The following is an 18680-nucleotide window of genomic DNA, read 5'->3' as shown; positions in this document are numbered from 1 at the left end:
CCCAGGGTTGTGCCTGAAATGGACATGCTCGGCTACCAGTTAAACCCCCAGCAGAATGTTTCTCTTTTGAGAGTTTTTAAATTACAAATTCCATTCCACTAGAAATGTAGCTCAGTAGTAGAGTGCTTGGCTACCATATGCCAAGTCCTGGGTTCAGTCTCTAGTACTATGCAGGAAAAACCAGTACAAATAAATCAAGAGAAGGGAGACATTTCATTTAGCTGGATGTGGTGGTTCATACTCACTCAGTCCAACACTTATGAGGGTGAGGCAGGAGGATTAATACGAATTCAAGTGCAGTTTAGCGAGTAAGACTTTGTCTCTAAAAGAAAAAAACTATGTTTTCATGCTTAACAGTTATAGAACTTTTTGAAGCAATTTCTTCATGCTAACTGAGTTTTTGTGCTAGGTTGTATATTTTGAAGTCTTGGTCCATTTCACTAAGTTGTCAAATTTATAAGTTTACAAATTTGTAATATTCTTCTAACATATTTAAAAAAATTCTAGCTGGGTCTACATATTAAGATCTTGTCTGTATTAGTCAGGGCTCTCTAGAGGAACATAACTTATAGAATGAATGTGTATCTAAATACACACATACACGCACACACATATATATACATATATAGTGTAATATATGTATATTACAATGTCTTCCAGGCTGTGGTCCAGCTAGTCCAACAATGATTGTCTATCAACAGAAAGTCCAAGAACCCAGTAGTCATTCAGTTAATGAGGCTGGATGTCTCAGCTGGTCTTTAGTATATGCTGGAATCCCAGAGTAGGCTCTAATGAACGCCAGTGAAGGAATGGGCTTGTTAGCAAGAGTGAAGGCAGGCATAGGGAGAGAATTTCCTTCCACCACGTCTGCAAACAGAAGGTGTGGCTCGGGTTAAAGGTGGATCTTCCACCTCAAAAGATCTAGATTAGAAGTAGGTCTTCCCATTTCGATGATTTAACTCAGAAAAATTCCTCACAGGTATATCCAGCTGTGGATAATTTTAGTTAATTCCAGAGGCGGTCAGCTTGACAACCAAGAAGAACCATCACATCGTTAAAAATGAACAATTTACTTTATTTATTAATTTATTTTGAACAATTTACTTTTTGTTTCACTGGTTTTCTCTGTTTTCATCACTTCTGTCTCCCTCCCTCCTTGCTTTCTGTTTACTGTTTTTCCAGCTTCTTGAGATGAGAACAAAGGTTGCTGACGTGAGACATCCTGCTTATCTACTGTGAGGACTTAGTGTTTGATGGTTTCTCTTGTTCACGGCTTTATCTGTGTACCTCCAATCCTGACATGTTGTATTCAACTTCAAATAGCAGGTTGATGTATTTCTCCCCATTTCTCTAGATTTCCTCCTTGCCCTGTGAATTATTTAAAAGTATTGTTTAGCCGGGTGGTGGTGGCACACGCTTTAATCCCAGCACTTGGGAGGCAGAGGCAGGGGGATTTCTGTAAGTTTAAGGCTAACCTGGTCTACAAGAGCTAGTTCCAGGACAGCTAGGGCTGTCACACAGAGAAACCCTATCTCAAAACAAATAAATAAATAAAAAGTAAAAACAAATAAAACTAAAAGAATGTTGTTTGGTTTCCCAGCATTTGTAAATTTTTTCCAGTGTCTTTGTTAGTACTTTCTAATTGGAATCTGCTATGGTCAGTAAATGCACCTTTTTTTATATATCACATAATTATTTTGTTTGTTTTGTTTTTCAAGATAGGGCTTTCTCTGAAGCTTTGGAGCCTGTCCTGGAACTAGATCTTATAGACCAGGCTGGCCTCGAACTCACAAAGCACTTGCCTCTGCCTCCCAAGTGCTGGGATTAAAGGCGTGTGCCACCACTGCCCAGCTGCTTTTTTTGTTTTGAAACAGAATCTCGTCAGTAAGCCAATCTGGCCTCAGACTTATGACTTGTGACTCAAACTTGGGACCCAAACTTGGGACCACCAGGCTTCTTGGCACCATGCCCTATGTTGAGTTGTTGAGTTTTGTCCAGGATGTGCTCTTACTGTGTCTTCCATCCATGGAGGGCACTTGAGAAGAAGGTGTGCTCTTTGGTCTCGGTAGTTCTCTGAAGTCCATCACTTCTTGCTGATTAACAGTACTATTGGTTCCATTCATTTGCTAATTCTGTCAAGTTGATCTGTGCATTGTTGAGAAGAGGTTGAAGTCTACAAATATTAACTGTGAAATTCTCCTTTTCTATTTTGGTTTTGCTTCCCATATTCCGCAGCTCTGTTACTTGGTACATGCAAATATGTAGCTTAATTGTCTCTGTGGAGTTGGGTCGTTAGTATTATGCTATGTTGTATCTTTATCACTGGTAATTTTCCTTGCTCTGCTGTCTACTTCAAATGATATTAAGTCCTTCTTTCCTTTGATTAATATTTGCATGAGGCATTTCCATCTTTTGGGTTTTTGTTGTTGTTTTGGTTTTGCTTTTCAAGACAAAGTTTCTCTGTACAACCCTGGCTATCCTGGAATTCACTATGTAGACCAGGCTTGTCTTAATCTTACAGGGTTGGGATTAAAAGTGTGTGCCACCACCACCCAGCATTTTTTATATTGTTGCTTGTTTGTACATGTGTTTGGTGTGTGTGGTGTATATACTTATTAGTATGAGTGTAAGTACATGTGTATGCAGGTACATGTGTGTACACATTTATGGAGATCAGAGGTCGATGTTGAGTGTCTTTCCTCAGTTTGATTTTTTTAGGTTTTCGATTCTCTGTATTTATTTTGGGGAGGGCATTTGTCCCAACATGCATGCGGATGGCAGAAGATAAGTCTGCAGAGCCAGTTCTCTCTATCTGCCTTTACTTAAGTCCCAGGGATCAAACTCGGGCAGCTAGGCTAGAGAGGCTAATGCCATTACCCACTATGCTTTTTTATGGACCCTCTGCCTTATTTGTTAAGACAAGGTCTCTAGCTGAAACCAAGACTCATCAATTTGGCTAGACTGGTTGGTCAGTAAATTTCAGCTATCCACTCGTGTCCATGAACTACTTACTCACTGTAGCCCTGGCTAGCCTGGAACTTTCTATGTAGGCCAAGCTGACCTCAAACTCACATACAGTCACTTGCCTCTACCTCTCAGTTGCTGAGATTGAAGACTAGTGTCATCACACCTAAGCCCTCTGCAGCTCTTTTAAATTGTTGTTCAAAATATTATATAATTATGTATTAGACAGCTTTCTATTACTGTAACAAAATACCTAGAAAATCAACTTCAAAAGAAAAAAAGATTTTGTTGGACATAAATTTTTGCGGTTTGTAATACAAGGTTTGTTGACCCCATTTTAGGCCTGCGGCAGTGCATCAGGGTAAAGCTTGTAATGGAACTAAACTGTAGGATGCAAAGATAAAGAAAAGGAGGCCCAGGCTCGCGTTCCACAACCCCTTTCAAGGTCATGTCCTCCATAGCCTAACTTCATATCGTTAGTTCCACCAGCTCCTAATAGTGTTGTGTGCTAGGGAGTAAGCCTTAATTTGTGGACTGGTTAGTGGACATTTAAAATCCAAATTATAACAGTACATAATTTACCATAGTCTACTAATGATGTCATTTTGCCAGCTCAAATGAGCTGTGAGAAACTCACACACACACACACACACACAGAGTAGCTGTGGTTGTTCACAACTGTAATTACAGTAATTACAGTAAGAGTGACAGGAACAGGAATTCAAGGTCATCCTCAGCTATAGAGTAAATATGAAACCACCTTAGCCACAAGAACTTGTCTCAAAATAAGATGGGCTGTCAAGATGGCTCAGTGGGAAATGCAGAGAAAACATGACGTGAGTTCAATTCCTGGATCCCATGGGGGACAGAAAGAACTGACTCCCAAAGTTGTCCTCTGACCTCCACACGTTATGACACATGCATCATTAACACATACAATAATAAAAGAATTAATAGAATATAGCCAGGTGGTGGTAGCGCACGCCTTTAATCCTAGCACTTGGGAGGCAGAGGCAGGTGGATCACTGTGAGTTCAAGGCCAGCCTGGTCTACAGAGTGAATTCCAGGACAGGCTCCAAAGCTACAGAGAAACACTGTCTCGACAAACCAAAAAAAAAAAAAAATTAATAGACTATTGCACCACTGTTTCAGGGTGAGTCCTTTGACTTTTTCTTAGTGCCTGAAAAATATTGTTCGGCTTCCTCTGGTTTGGGGGGGGGCATTCAATTTTTCTGCCACAAACCAGGCATAAATCCCCCTTTGGAGGCTTCGTGATATTTTCTTTTCTTTCTTTTTTTTTTTTATTTTCGAAACAGGGTTTCTTTGTAGCTTTGGTGCCTGTCCTGGAACTAGCTCTTGTAGACCAGGCTGGCCTTGAACTCAAAGAGATCCACCTGCCTCTGCCTCTCCGAGTGCTGGGATTAAAGGCGTGCGCCACCACCGCCCGGCTTTTCACGTGTTTTCTTGTCTTTGGTTTTCAGAAGTTTGACTGTGACTTATCTTGGCATGTTTGAGCAATCTTAGCCACTTTCCTTTTAGCTCTGTCCTGCTTGTTCTCTCTTGGGAGCAATGATACAAATGTTAGGGCTTTTGTTATAGCACCTTCAGGTTCCTGATGCTCGCTGAAGGTTTTTCTGTCTACTTTCCTTCCATGGTTCTAACTGGACCAGCCCTGTTGTTCTGTCTTCTTTGGACCCTCGGCTTTGCTGTTGAAGTCACCTGTGTTCATTACTTTTTTTGTTACTGTGCCCAAGTATCTGGCAGAAGAAACGTAAAGGAGGAAGGAATTATTTTGGCTCTTGAGGTGACAATCTCACACAGGAAGCTAGAACCTCACCTCATAGGAGGCTTAGGCAGGAAGGTTGGGATTTTGAGGTCAGCCTGGGCTACACAGGGAGACACTGAGTTGAAAGAAATGGCCTGACTATTCTCCACCAAGCCCCTGTGCCTCACCATGGAGGCCAATATTGAGTTCTAGCTTTGTTTTTTTTTTTTCCCACAGTGACCAATATTAGGAATTCTGTCAACACGTATGAAAAAGATATGTTTAAAATAATGGGCGTAACAATAATCTTTTTAATGTGTGTTTGTATGTGTGTATGCATGTGTGTGTGAACAGGTAGACAGATGGATGCATGTGTTCATACTGGTATTTGAATCTAGGACCCTCTGCAGGATAGGCAAGTGCTCTAAGCTATATCTCCAGCAATGGTGGTATTTTTAATTTCATTCTAACACCAACTAGATTACTGGTTATATTTTCTTCTCTTAACTAAATTCATGCCCTTTTTAAAATAATTTGGCAAACCACACAAATAATAAGCTAAACTGAATAAAACTTGCTTTTACCTCTCCCCCCCCCCCAAATCACAGCAGGACCAATGTAGGGTAGTTGTTCTGGTCTCAGCACTGAACCCACTAGTGAGAAACATTTCACATGCCGGTTGCCATGGGGACCGTTCTTTGAGTACATTTTCCCCAAAGTCTTCATTCAGTCTGACGGAGCTTGGCAAGCTCTTCCGTGCTTTTCCACTTGGCTCCCATCACAAAGGCCATCTAGCATTTTGTGGGCTGTTTTCTTCTTGTAGCGTACAGAATTAAATCCAACTCCCCCGCCAAACACACACAGGACAAGCACCTTATCACTGAGCTGCACCCCCAGCTCTGGGTTAGTTCTGAAGTTCTCCCGTGCAAGTAACTCGGAGCTCCTGCTTGGTGTCATAGTGGAGAACAGCCCTTCTTTGGGAGCTGTCTTGTGGGAAGGAGAACTGGAACTCAAGAGCTGGACCAAGGATGTGTTCATTGCCTCTTGTCCCTCAGCAACACCAGGCAGAACACAGGAAGCAGTCAAGTGTCTGACTCTAGACCCAGTCAGCTGTCTGCTCTGGCACTCACTTCCTGGTGATGCCAGTCTTTCTGTGGATCTGGCACTTATGTCTCACCAAAACCCTGTGCCCACCTGCTACCCCCAACCTCAGTCCCTTTTCTTCTTTTTCTTTTTCTTTTTCTTTTCTTTTCTTTCTTTCTTTGTGTGTGTGTGGGGGGGGCTCTAGTTGTGAGTTTTTTGTTTTGTTTTGTTTTGTTTTCTTTCTTTCTTTCTTTTTTGCTTTTTGAGACAAGGTTTCTCTGTGTAACAGCTCTAGCTGTCCTTAAACTCACTCTGTAGACCAGGCTGACCTCCAACTCACAGAGATCTACCTGCCTCTGCCTCCCAAGTGCTGGAATTAAAGGCGTGCACCATCACCACCCAGCTCACTCATTCCCCTCTCTGCTGACCCCAATACTGTGCTGAAGCCTGTACTGTCACTGATAGTGACCCACTTTCTTGAGCCCTTGCCATGCTATTGTGCCCAGTGCAACTGAAGAAGTGGCATAGCTAGGAAAAAGAAACAAAAACAAACAGTAATAAAAAAAACTTTTAAAAAAAGTTAAGTGAAACTGAAGCTTAGGGAGGCCCAGCTGTTACCCTACAACATGGCAAGTCTATATATCTGTTATTAGAGTCCCAGACTAGGCAGGCCTGGCCCACAGAGCTGCAACAGACTATTAGATCTATTGTTTTGGAAGCCAAGATGAATGTAGGATGGAGCTGATCTGCTCAGGGGTTTAGAACAATGATTGGAGGCTTCTTTCTCAATTGCTGTGCCCATGTCTACATGTTGTAAAGCTGGTGGTTGCTCCTGGAGAGGTGACTCGGTGGCTAAGAACAAGGGCTGCTCTTCCAGAGGAGCTATATTTGATTCCTATGTTTGATGGTGGCTTATAACCACCTGAAACTCCAGTCCCAGGGGATCTTGACAATCTTTTCTGGCCTCCTTGGCTATTGCATGCATGCAGTATACATGCTGGCAAAACACCCATGCACATAAGAAGTAAACTGAAAAAAGAAATTGGTGATTGACAGGTTGTTGATTATGCTGTCCCTGCAAATCTAGAAGCCATTACTGTTATCTTCATGTTTTCGTCATTGGGGGGTGTGGGGCAATTAACAGCTCTACAAAACTAATATGTCTAGGTGCCAGATGGAGCAAAAATGAGACCCAGAATTTGAGGGTAAAGAAGACAGACACAAAATGAAGGCACAGCTGCCATGTTCTTTCCCCTGCTTTTAGCTATTTGTCAGGTGTCTGCAGCCCATGTGAAGTCAGTGCACTGAGGAAAAGCATCTTCTAAGTTCCTATTTGCATGGCTTGCTCATCAGCTGGTAGCTTTTCTGCAAAGCTGTGTCATCTTTCAGATTCTAGGTGCTAAGAGTTGACTTTCCTTGCTTCCAGCAAGAAGCTCTCATCTATTTACTTACCATAGGCCTGGTCCTCTATCTCTTGGTTCCAGATGATGTAAGACGAGCCTGGGTTCCCTGTAACTCTGTTTAGGAAGAGGCCCACAGTGCAAGAACAACATCTTTCTTTGTTTTTTCTTGCTTGCTTACTTGATACAGGCATAGTAGCTTGTACACCCCTGTCATTTAGTACTCAGGAGGGAGAGGCAGGTGGATTTCTGAGTTTGAGGCCAGCCTGGTCTGGAGTTCTAGGACAGCCAGGGCTACACAGAGAAACCCTGTCTCAAAAAAAAAAAAAAAAAAAAAAACCAAAGAAGAAAAACTATTTTGGAAGCCTGGCATATGGGCAAATGCCTATAATCCCAGCACTTAGGAGGAGAGGGCAGGAAGATTGAGTTTGATGTCAGCGAAGGCTACACAGTGAGTTTGAGGCAAGCTTGGGCTGCCAAAAGAAAAAAACAAAAGGAGTGGGGTGGGGTGGGACATGCCTGTAATTTTAGCACTCCTATGCAGAACTAGGAAGATCAGGAGGAGTTCAAAGTCATCCCATGTTACAAAGCAAGTTCCAGGCCAGCCTAGGTTACATAAGACACTGTCTAAAAACAAAACACTCTCCTTCCCCCCCCCCCCCACACACACACTTCTTTTGGTTTTGGAGATCAAACCCAGGCACTTGCAATTTTTTCTTTTTTGCCTCTGCCTCCTGCATGCTGAGATTAAAGGTATGCACCACCACACGTACCTTAATCACATGTGCCTCCTTACTGGACCCTCCCCACCAGGTTCCCTCCATTGTGAGCATATTTCTTCCTCAGGATCTAGAGCTGCTATAACCAAATACTGAAAATCAACCCCAGGACGAACCTGGGAAGAAGGAAGGAGAACACGGGGTGGAACTTTTCCAGTAGGCCCAACTTCAAAGGGCTAAGGCTCTTCAGGAACTGATGGCTCTGGGGTGAACTCAGGGCAGAGCTGGCTGGGTGCCCCCCACACTTCTGATGTAGGCTGGGACAGGATTAAAGGGAGGACCCAGTCCAGTCCAGTTCTCAGTGTTTCGGGTCCTCTGTCTGAGCAGACAGCTAAGCTAATGCTGCAGTGTGCTGAGCGGCGCCTCCAAGAGGAGAAGTCCATGAAAGAGCTGGTGGAGCAGGTCAACGAGGCCCAGAAGAATGTCAAGGTGGCCCAAATGAAGCTTGTGAAGGGCCGGCAGCAGATAGGTACCAGAGGGAATCAGGTGCCACAAGGCCTGCCCCGTTCCCTTACATCCTTCTCAATGACCAAACAAGCTCTTCAGTGAGGGTTGGTGCCTCTGGAGGGTGGGCAGGACTGAGCAGGTGCCACGGTCTGACAAAGACACCTCTGGGGAACATGGCCCCTGTTCATTGTCCGCCAGACCATTCACTGTCCTCATCAGGACCCCTCTTGGTTTCCAAGTTCAGGAGGTGATGGAAGAGAACCGGGAGTTGCTGCAGCGTAGCTTGGAGGCAGCAAAAGAGGAACAGAGGCAGCGCTGTGAGCTCATTGCCCAGCTGCGTGCGCTGGAGACACAGCCCACACGCAAGGGCAAGCTGGTGGACCTGACCCAGGTGAGACTGTGGCCTGTGGATGCTTCAGCTTCAGGGTACTTCCTTGTGTGGTACATCACGTACAGAATTCCCGTCAAGGCCCAAGGTGGTCCTACCCACAATTCTCTAGTTTCTTGGTTACCGCCAGCTGTGGATAGATTCAGCTTAAGGTATGTGCTACAGCAAGACAGTTTCTTCTGTGACCTTTCCTCTATCCTAGATACGGTGCCAACCACAGACCAAAAAAAACAATTCCACTCTAATCTAAACTAGTGAACCAGTGAGTTTATTGAGGCTACATATAAATAGGATCATGGTGGAGGGCTAATTATGGAGGCATAGATGACTCAAAGGTGAGCTTACCAAAAAGTTCACCGCAATGCAAGGGACAACTCAGAAGAGCTGTACCGCAGTAGTTCCCTGTAATGTCTGCAGGCAGCTCAGGCTGCTGTTGTATGAGAGCCTTTTCCTGGGTAAATGCAACACACATCTACTTACCACAAGAAGGGAACCCAGGACAGACCAAGGTAACAGTAGGCAGCAAAGTCCGACCCGGTGAACCAATGGATTATTGGGGCTCCTAACAGCAGTGTGCACAAGGTGTTACTTACAGGCACCGGGATGGCTCAGAAGCGGTAGTGTCATTGAAAAGCCTACCCCAGCACAGATGACAGCTCATGAAAGCTGCATCCCAAGAGCTCTCTGTACAATTTGCAGGCAACTTGGCAGACCCGAGAATCTCTTCCGACAGCTCTCCTGGTCAGATTCTCCTCCCCAGTGGTTGCTTACTCATTTTATAAAGCTGGAGAGAGGGCCTGAGCTCCTCCTTTTTCTCTCAAAGAGGTAGCTTTCTCCTCTCCTCTCCCCTGCTCTCTTTCTCTTTCTGCCTCTCTCTGCTCTACCCCCTTATGCCCTTTTCCCCTTTCCCTTTCCCCTCCATAACCCACTAAATAAACACCCACTTTTTCTGCAATCAATCTATCAGTCAATAAATAAATAAATAAATAAATAAGTAAGTAAATAAAGCTGGAGAGAGGACCTTGAGTATCTTGAGCCTTAACCTCCCCGCCCCCAGGACTGGATGGTTCCCTTTGGAGGAAATTGATGCTCAGCACTTGCCCACGAGTTTTTTCTTTCCAGCAACTATCAGTGTTATACAGTCATGGCCATCAAGGCCTTGTAAATCCTGTAACTTTCTGAGCTTTCTGAGCCTTGTAAGTTTCCTTTGCTTCCTGAGTCCTAGGAGCCTCCCTCTTACCTGCAGGATGGCATGTTTTTATTTGGAGGAAAGAACTACCCATCAGAGCTGGAGCTCTGAAGGGAAGAGAGCTAAAGTACATGGAGGTAACCATTTGGGGAGCTGCATGTTCAAGGGTGAGGTCCCTGGACTCTCCAGACCCAAGATGAAAAAGAGAATAAGGAGCATCCCAAGTGCTTAAAAGTCCAGAGCCTGAGAAAGTCAAGGGCTAAGGGGGAATGGGGGAAGCAGCCTGTATGAGAAAGCAGAGGAGAACCAGGTTCACAAGAGCAAGGGGGCAGAACTGGGAGGCTTTTGCAGTTGACAGCTAGGTCTCACGTAGCCCCGGGGTAAGGGCATCCAGCTGAAAAGTTCAGCTCCATTGCAGGGCTCCAGGCTGGAGCTGCTGATGGGCAGTACACAGGCAGATTGAAGCAGAGGAAAGGTCTTCTTAGTTGAGGGATGACTGGCTTTACAGTTGCTTTCTTCCCCTGTTGATTGGAAGATCCCAGGATATGGTCTGGAAGGCGAGATGTCTGTTGTGGAACTTCGAGAAAGACTGGCCCTGCTTAAAGAAGCCCAGAAACGAGAGCAGGAGGAAAAGCGAGATCAAATCATTCAGGGCAAGCGAGCCAAAAGCCAAAAGCTACAGAACACAGTGGAGCAAATCTCATTGTGCCGCGCAGCCATGGGCAGAACTGCAGCCTGCAGGTGAGTATCATGGCTCCTAAAAGGTCGTCTCCATGTGTAAGAAGGACCAAAGGAGTGTGGCAAGGTTGCTTCCTCGGTGGGTATCCTTGCCACACCAGCAGTCCCTGCCAGACAATTCTTTCCAGTAATTCTGACCATTTTTATTTTATGGGAGAATCATCAGTTCTGTGGCAATGGCTTTGATGCCCATAACACTCAACATGCAATGTGTCAATGTCACAAGGGCCTTTGAGCCAGTGCTTACCTAGCTAGCTGTTTATCAGTTATCAACGCCACTCAGAAATAGTTGCAGACACCATATACTTCACTCCTCATCACTGCAGTGTGTATTTTCTTTTAAAAAACACAACACCATGACACAACTAGCAAAACTAACCAGAATTCTCAACATCATTTAAATATACTATCTGCATTCACTTCTCCAAGTGTCTCAAGACAGCTAAGACTAGACTCTTAAAATACCGTTTGCTGTTTTTCTTTGTAAGCCAGTATCTAGGTCACACATAGTTGTTTGTGCATATATGCACACATCTTTTACTTGTTTGAGAACATCTTTATCCAGGCCAGTGTCCAATGGCAGCCAGGTTGGTCACATAGTCACAACTGCTCCAGGAGAGGTGGTGGCCTATTACAACAGAACACACTGGTCTCTAGAGAAAATACCTTCATGGGACTGGGAAGGGATGAACAGAGGAAGGACCCTAATTCATTGCCAGTGGAAGAGAATACATCATTCTTGGTCCTCTGAGCAACTGCTGCTGTGGCTGCAATGCGGAGGAAGCCATGCCACTGCCGCCTGCTTAGAAAGGACTGACTGGCCACAATTACAGAGTGACACACATCTCGGGAAACCCACCACTTCCCAACTGCAGGCCTCATCCTCACAGACCCCAAATGTACTACTTGATGTCGGAGTACCTCTCAAGATTTAACTCTGGTAACAATGTTCTTGGACCCCACTCCTATTCCTGCAGCCAGCCTTTCTTGAAGGAATTTAATGAAAGAAGTTTTGTAGGGGAACAGGGCCAGGACAGTTGGGCAAGAGCCCTAAAGCAAGGAGAGTATGTGCTCATGCCCCTTGTTGTGATGTATACTTTAATCAAAGCTGCAGGCAGCAAGAGCTCCAATTGGACAGGAGAGGTGGACCATATTAAGAAGGGGATATAGCCCGGTGGTGGTGGCTCATGTCTTTAATCCCAGCACTCAGGAGGCAGAGACAGGAAGATCTTTGTGAGTTTGAGGGCAGCCTGGTCTACAGAGAAAGTTCCAGGACAGGCTCCAGAGCTACAGGAAAAACCCTGTCTCAAAAAACAAAAACAAACAAACAAACAAAAAGAGATGTGCAGAAATGCTGTCACCTGGGGATCATGAGAGTGCCAAAGGCACTGTGAGGCAAAGGGAGTTTTTGCATTTTACACCAATTCTATGTTAGAATGAAAAAAAAAAATGAAAACGTTAAAAGATTAAAAGTGTAGGGATGCTGGCAGGATCCCACGAAAAACCTCCTGGGTGTCACCCAGCCAGTTTCTAAGCTAGTGCTGTCGTGGTCCAGGTGGGAGGAAAAGAAGGCCCAGGCGGCAAGCCTGGGGACACCCTCTCAGGATGAGCGCGTGTTGGAGCTGCAGCGCAGAATGGAGGAGAGAGCAGCTGAGCGTCGTAGGCAGACAGCGCAGCTGCACGTGCCACCACCCAGGGTCGGGCGCCCCCAGTTGCCGGTGAGTTGGGACGGAAGCGAGGGCAACCTTTTGGGCCTGAGAGGTAGGGGGCTGTTAGGGCATAAGGAAGCTGATATGTGTGCGCTTGCGTGTGGGACCCAATGCCTCCTCAATCGCCCCGCCCGCTTCCAGGCTCAGACAGAGGCGCAGCACTGGCTGGAGCTGTACCGGAGTCGCGAACGCAGGCTGCGGGCAAAGCAGGAGGCAGACCGCACCTGCCAGCCTACCCACCACCTGGAGGCTGCCTGAGCAGCTCGGCGGCCCTGCGCAAACACCGCGCATGGCCGTTGACCTGCGTCCCCACCCCCGCCCTTTTCCTGAACCCCAGCCACAATGCCCAGCCTCTCCTGAACTCCAGCCTGTTCCTGGGCGGTTGACCCAGAAAAGACAAGGTGCAGTGGCGAACCAGAAACGCTAAACAACTACTCTTGCTCTGGACTGCAGCTGGCTACCCACGTTTTTATAAGCTAAGCCTAGCTAGTCCTTCCTTATGCCCAGCAAGGCTCTTCGTGGGGCTGGGAGCTCCACTCTCCACTTGGAGCCAGTAGATATCCCTGAGAACCCCACAGCAGCGTGGGATTGAGAGTGAGACCCGGTTCTTGAACACCTGCTATGATCTGGCCCTTCTCGTACCTCATGTGGATCATCTGAGCGATGGATCGCTGCATACAGCAACTATCGCCCAGTCCTATTCAGCTAATAAGGCCGCCTGTGCTCAAAGAGGACCCTGGCCTGAAAGCCAACCTCAGAGCCAATTGCAGGTGCCTTTCAGGGTCCTCTCTCCAGCATCATCAAGAGCTCGAGTCCAACAAAACTAGAGCCCTTGGGGACACTGTTCAACAGGGCAAGTAGCATGCAGATGAGCTGTGTTCTAAATCCTAGCCTCCGTGCTTCTCCGTACTGGGAAAGCCAGACTTTAATAATAGGTGCATGGAATGAATGCCTGCTGGTGAAACTTAGCCTGAAAAATAAAGTTATATTGTGATGTTTGGTTCATAGGAAGAAGATGATGACAAGTCATTGGGAGGGAATAGGCAAGGAGAAACGGCTAGATGGGTGGATGTTCAAAAGAAAGAGACCACCCCCTGGACGTCCTCCTTAGGCCTGCAGAGAAGATGGCCCCTCAGGTCACGGTGAGGCTGTACTCCAGGGTGCTTTCAGACAAGAAAGTCTTTTAGCACTGACAGGAGTCCTACCTCAGTATTGAGAACAAAAAGAATTCCAAAGATCTTTACAATCCTGGGTGGGGGCTGTGGAGAGAAAAGAATCCCCATCTTTCTATTGAATTAGAATTGGGGGCAGATTCAATTTTACTTAAATAAAAATCACATTTCTTACCGGTTTTGTGTGATTCAAACTCATTTAAAATAGAGGTACTAGCTGAGTGGTGGTGGTACACGCCTTTAATCCCAGTACTGGGGAGGCAAATGCAGGCGGGTCTCTGTGAGTTCAGGGCCAGCCTGGGTCTGCAGAGCAAGTTCCAGAACAGCCAGAGAAACCCTGTCTCAAAAATCCGAAGGGGGGAGGGGATAAAATGGAGGGACTATGGCGGTGACTTCAAGCCAACGAAAGGCAGGGTGGATTTAGGATGTGCTAGACATGGATGCTCTGTCTCCAGGATGCTTAACAGTTCCCGACAACAGGGAGCTGTCCATTGTCACTGTTCTAGGTTGAAACTGCCCTTGTTGGTCTAGCTCTGCAGGGGAGGAAATGTGCACGGTGGCTTGAAGGAAACACTGTGGCAAGGCAGCAGGGCATCACCTTTCCCTTTAGGATAGCTTCGGGATAGCCCAACAAACTGGGTGCTCCTGGAGATAGTGCTGCTTGGAAGCAAGGTCCCTCTTCCTTGTCTTGTCTTTCAGAGTAGATAGCTCAGGAGTACCCGGGTGTTGGCTCCATAAGCCCGAGCGAGAGAGCAGGCTTGAGAGTATCTCTTAATGCTGTGGCAAACGAGTACTTGTGTGGTAAAACTAAGGCCAAATGTTAGCCTCTATCATTATCCATTTTCTCGCAGCTTTATAGCTCTGGTCTTGCTGGGTCTGGTAATTTACTCATGTAATTACTCAATGCATGAGCAATGTAGTAGGTAGCAGGCCAGTCTGGCTACACAGCAATACCTGCATTAAAAAAAGTAGAGAACAAGCAGGGTGGCTCAGTGTGTTAAGGTGCTTGCTGTGCAAATCTGGCAACCTGAGATCAATCTCTGGAACCCATGTGAAGATGGAAGGAGAGAAACAACTCCACAAAGTTATCCTATGATTGTCTATACATGCTCCATGGCACATGTGACCTCTCCTGACACACACACACACCTTTGTCTACACATGCTCCATGGCACATGTGACTCTCCTGACACACACATACACACACACACACCCTTGTCTCCACATGCTCCGTGGCACATGTGACCTCTCCTGACATACACAAACACCCTCTTGTCTACACATGCTCCATGGCACATGTGACCTCTCCTGACATACACAAACACCCTCTTGTCTACACATGCTCCATGGCACATGTGACCTCTCCTGACATACACAAACACCCTCTTGTCTACACATGCTCCATGGCACATGTGACCTCTCCTGACATACACACACCCCCTTGTCTACACATGCTCCGTGGCACATGTGACTTCTCCTGACATACACACCCCCATTAAGAAAAAACAAAAATAAAACAGGTAGTTTATGAAAGGGAAAGTCTGCTCAGGATCTCCAAGACCAGGTTCTCATTAGAAAGGAGATTTATCTGCCTCAGAGGAACAGAAGGAAGGAGATAAGAGACAAAGACAGGAGATAGAGGATGAGGGAGACAGGGAAGGTGTTACATATTTTCTTGCCAACAAACCTCTCTGCCAATGCAAATAATCCCAATCAGACCAAATCAAACCAAATTAAAAGATACCCAGGTTTAATTGGGTGCCTGTGCTTTCAGGTGGTCCCGGGAAAACGGGGGGGGGGGGGGGGGGGAAGGAAAGCCAAAAGGACCACCTGAGAGGAAAAAGGGGAGACCACCTGTTTATTCTCTGGGGGGCAGTTTAAATAGCCTGTGGGAGTGGTCTTGACCTTCCCTGGGGAGGGGTCAGCGTTTGGCGGGCTTTCTTGGAGGTGGAGTTTGGACTGAGGCAATTCCCAGGGCTGGGAGCTTGGAATGGAGTTTTCTGCCCAGCATTCCCAAAATGGATGCCAGGGGCTGGGATGAAGGCCCCCCCCCCCCCCGACTAAATAGAAGGGAACAAGGGGGAGGGATCAGAGAGGCATTTGTCCTGGGGGAATGGAGGTGTCACAGCTCAGAAGGAAAGGGATCCTGGCAGTCAGGAGCCAGGGAATAGCTAGGCCACAGTAAGGGTAGCAGCTTAGAGCTCTGCTCTAGAGATTTCCCCAATGTGACAGCTCTGCTCCAGCAGGAGAGGGCTTCCCAGCGAAGTTGTTACAGCTTGGCTCTGGTGCTCCTGAATGTAGCAACTCTGCTCTGCTAGGGGAAGGCTTCCCTAGCAAAAGTGTTACATCAGGCTCTTATCACTCTCTGCTCCAGCGAAAGATCTTCACCCAAACCTTGTTCAAGAGATTTATTGGGAGGGAAGAATCCAGGAGAGTGGCTGCCTCTACCAGGGTGGAAGAAGAGCAGCCAGAACCTGAACAGGCAATGGGCTCATATAGGGCTTCTTAGAGGTGGAGTTTTCCTAGGGAGAAGAGGGTTTGGTTCGTTTTGTTGTTGTTGTTTCCCTGATCAGGGATTGGTCAGTTTAGTTTGTCTGGGGCAGAGATGGCTGATCTCAGAGCCAAACTGTGTTTCTTTCACTGGCCGTTTTAAGCTTTTTGGCTCTAGTTTTGGGGTCAGGGGATACTTGTTTCACTGACTCTGATTCTAGGGACAAAGTATGTTTCTTTGGCACTGGTTTCAGAGTCAGGGTGCATTCATTTCTTTGGGTCTTGGTTTGGGGCTAAAGCATTTCTTTCATTGGCTCTGTTTTCAGTACCAGGGTGGGTTTCTTTTACTGGCTCTGGTTTCAGAACCAGGGTGGGTTTCTTTGGGTGGCCCTTTTACCCTACAGGGAGGACAAAGGATAGATAGAAGGGAGACAGATATCGCACATAGTAAAATGACAGTTTATAAAGATACAAGGGGAAGCCCCATGTTAGGATGAGGTGTTTAATTTTAATTGGGCATGTTAACTTGGTGAGCCAAAGGGGGCTTTTGATTGCTGCACTTCAATACTTTGAGAGCTGGACCTTGGTAGTCAGCCTCAGGAGGAGGAAGTGGCCAAATAAAGGAATAGACCTTGGTGGCTAGCTTTAGGAATAAAATCTAGTGTTTTTTTTAGCAAGGCAGAGGGAATGGGGGAGGGGACCAGACCTGCCAGAGCCATGCTCACCACGACGCTCAAACTGGCCAGGGTTCCCTTCAGTTTATCCCCTCAGCATCTTTACCATGCCTGGCCACCTAACTTTCTGTGTCTAATACATACAGAAGTGGCAGTGTGCCCGTTTAGAGTGAGTCATCAAGTGGCCTCGAGATCATGCTTGCTCTCTCAGAAGTCTGCCTGGCCTCATGCGAACATGATTGGGTGGCCTGGAGATGGCTCCATGTAGAGACATGCCAGCTATCCCCAACAGGCTACCCTAGACCATCCTGCAACCAATAGTTTGCAGCAGTAGGGACAGCCAGAGCCAGCACCTTCCTCCTCTTACAGATTCTTGAGTAACAATAAACATATCTTGTTTAGGATATGGAGATTTGAGATATTTGGGATGATTTGTTCAAAAGTAAAAACCTAAATAATGCCCCTTCCATCCAGAGCCTTCATATTGGAGACCCCTGCTTTCCATTCCCTATCTGGATCCTTTAACAAAGGTAGCTGGTCAACCAGAGATCTACCTAGGGCCCACGAGGTGCCATGAATGCTCTTTCTGGACCTTTCTTGATTACAACTCTTCTGGAGATGACCTGCCTGCATACAGAAGACTCTTCTTAACAGGGCAAGGCAGATAAGTCCCTCTGTAGCTGGTGTGAAGCCTAAGAGATCATAGGCGGCTGGTTCCCATGTGTGGACCTATTGGAGCACTGATATCTGGTCCTCTCCAAGCTGATCTTGGTTCTCTCCAAGCTGATGTTTAAAGCCCGAAGGAGACATTGTTGTGTGAGGCAGCAAGTTCATTGTCAAATGATGTTCAGAGAAAACTTGAGGGAAGTTTCTGAGCATGAAGTGGTATTTGTGTTTGGCTTTTACTACTATGTCTTCAGCATATTAAATTTACAAAAAGCCAGGCACAGTGCACACACTATAATCTCAACATTTGGGTGGGTAAGTTTCAATCTGACCTGGACTACATAGTGAACTCCATGAGAGAGAGAGAGAGAGAGAGAGAGAGAGAGAGAGAGAGAGAGAGAGAGAGAGAGAGAGAGAGAGACTGTCTCAAAATCAAACAAGAGCTGGCAGATGACTCAGGAGGTAAAGGTGCTTGCCACTAAGCCTGGTGAATTGAGTTCGATCCTCGGGATCCTTTCAGGAGAGAAGTGGCTCACACAAGTTGCCCTCTGATTGCTACATGTGCTCTGTAGTAAGTACATGTACATATACACAATAAATGTGATAAAACTTTTAAAAAAATATAGGCAGCTCGTGTGGCACATGTCTTTAATCCCAGCACTTGGAGGCAAATGCAAGCAGATCTCTATGAAGTTTGAGGCCAGCATGATCTACAAATGGAGTTCCAGGCTACATAGTGAGACCCAGCTTGGAAGAGAGCAGGCCCTGAACCTCACCTAGGCAACATGGTAGAGCTGACCCTGCTGATGGGGTGTGGGTGTGCCATCCCAGAGAACAAGTATTAGCATGAGAGATCTGGTCCTGCCTCTCATCTGCCATATGGTGGTGTGGGCAGAGGAGAGAAGGTCCCTTGCACTCCCTTGCAGCCTGTGGCAGGTGAGAGAGCTGGCCCTGTCTCTCACCAGCTGCAACACTCTGAAGAACTGCCCCTACACCTCACCCGGACAACACTAGAGCTGGCTCTGGTGGTGTCCAGAGTGGGCCAGCCTCTGCCCCCCACCAGGATATTGAGAGCTGCTTACTTGCTGCAACTCGTAAACCCCACCCCATTACTGCTTACTACATAGTATGAGCTAGCCAGGGCAAGGTTGGAGACCTAAGGCTGGTATTGAAGATGAGGGAGAGCTGGCAAGCTGACCAACCCAGCAACCACCCA

At 46.5% G+C, this 18680-nt stretch overlaps 1 protein-coding gene across 1 annotated transcript in view; it reads left to right on the top strand.

Annotated features, from left to right (window-relative positions):
- Positions 1-12720, top strand: part of Cfap99 (cilia and flagella associated protein 99) — a 36110-nt gene extending 23390 nt beyond the window's left edge. The window contains exons 11-15 of the mRNA XM_038318578.1: positions 8319-8460; positions 8678-8829; positions 10551-10756; positions 12309-12471; positions 12604-12720. Coding sequence (XP_038174506.1) covers positions 8319-8460; positions 8678-8829; positions 10551-10756; positions 12309-12471; positions 12604-12720 — 780 coding nt within the window. The remainder of the gene's footprint in view (positions 1-8318; positions 8461-8677; positions 8830-10550; positions 10757-12308; positions 12472-12603) is intronic.
- The last annotated feature ends 5960 nt before the right edge of the window (positions 12721-18680 follow it).

This window comes from Arvicola amphibius, chromosome 1 (genome assembly GCF_903992535.2).
Source record: "Arvicola amphibius chromosome 1, mArvAmp1.2, whole genome shotgun sequence".
Classification (NCBI taxonomy): domain Eukaryota; kingdom Metazoa; phylum Chordata; class Mammalia; order Rodentia; family Cricetidae; genus Arvicola; species Arvicola amphibius.
The sequence above is the reverse complement of the archived record's forward strand: the minus strand, read 5'-3'. Positions and strand labels throughout refer to the sequence as shown.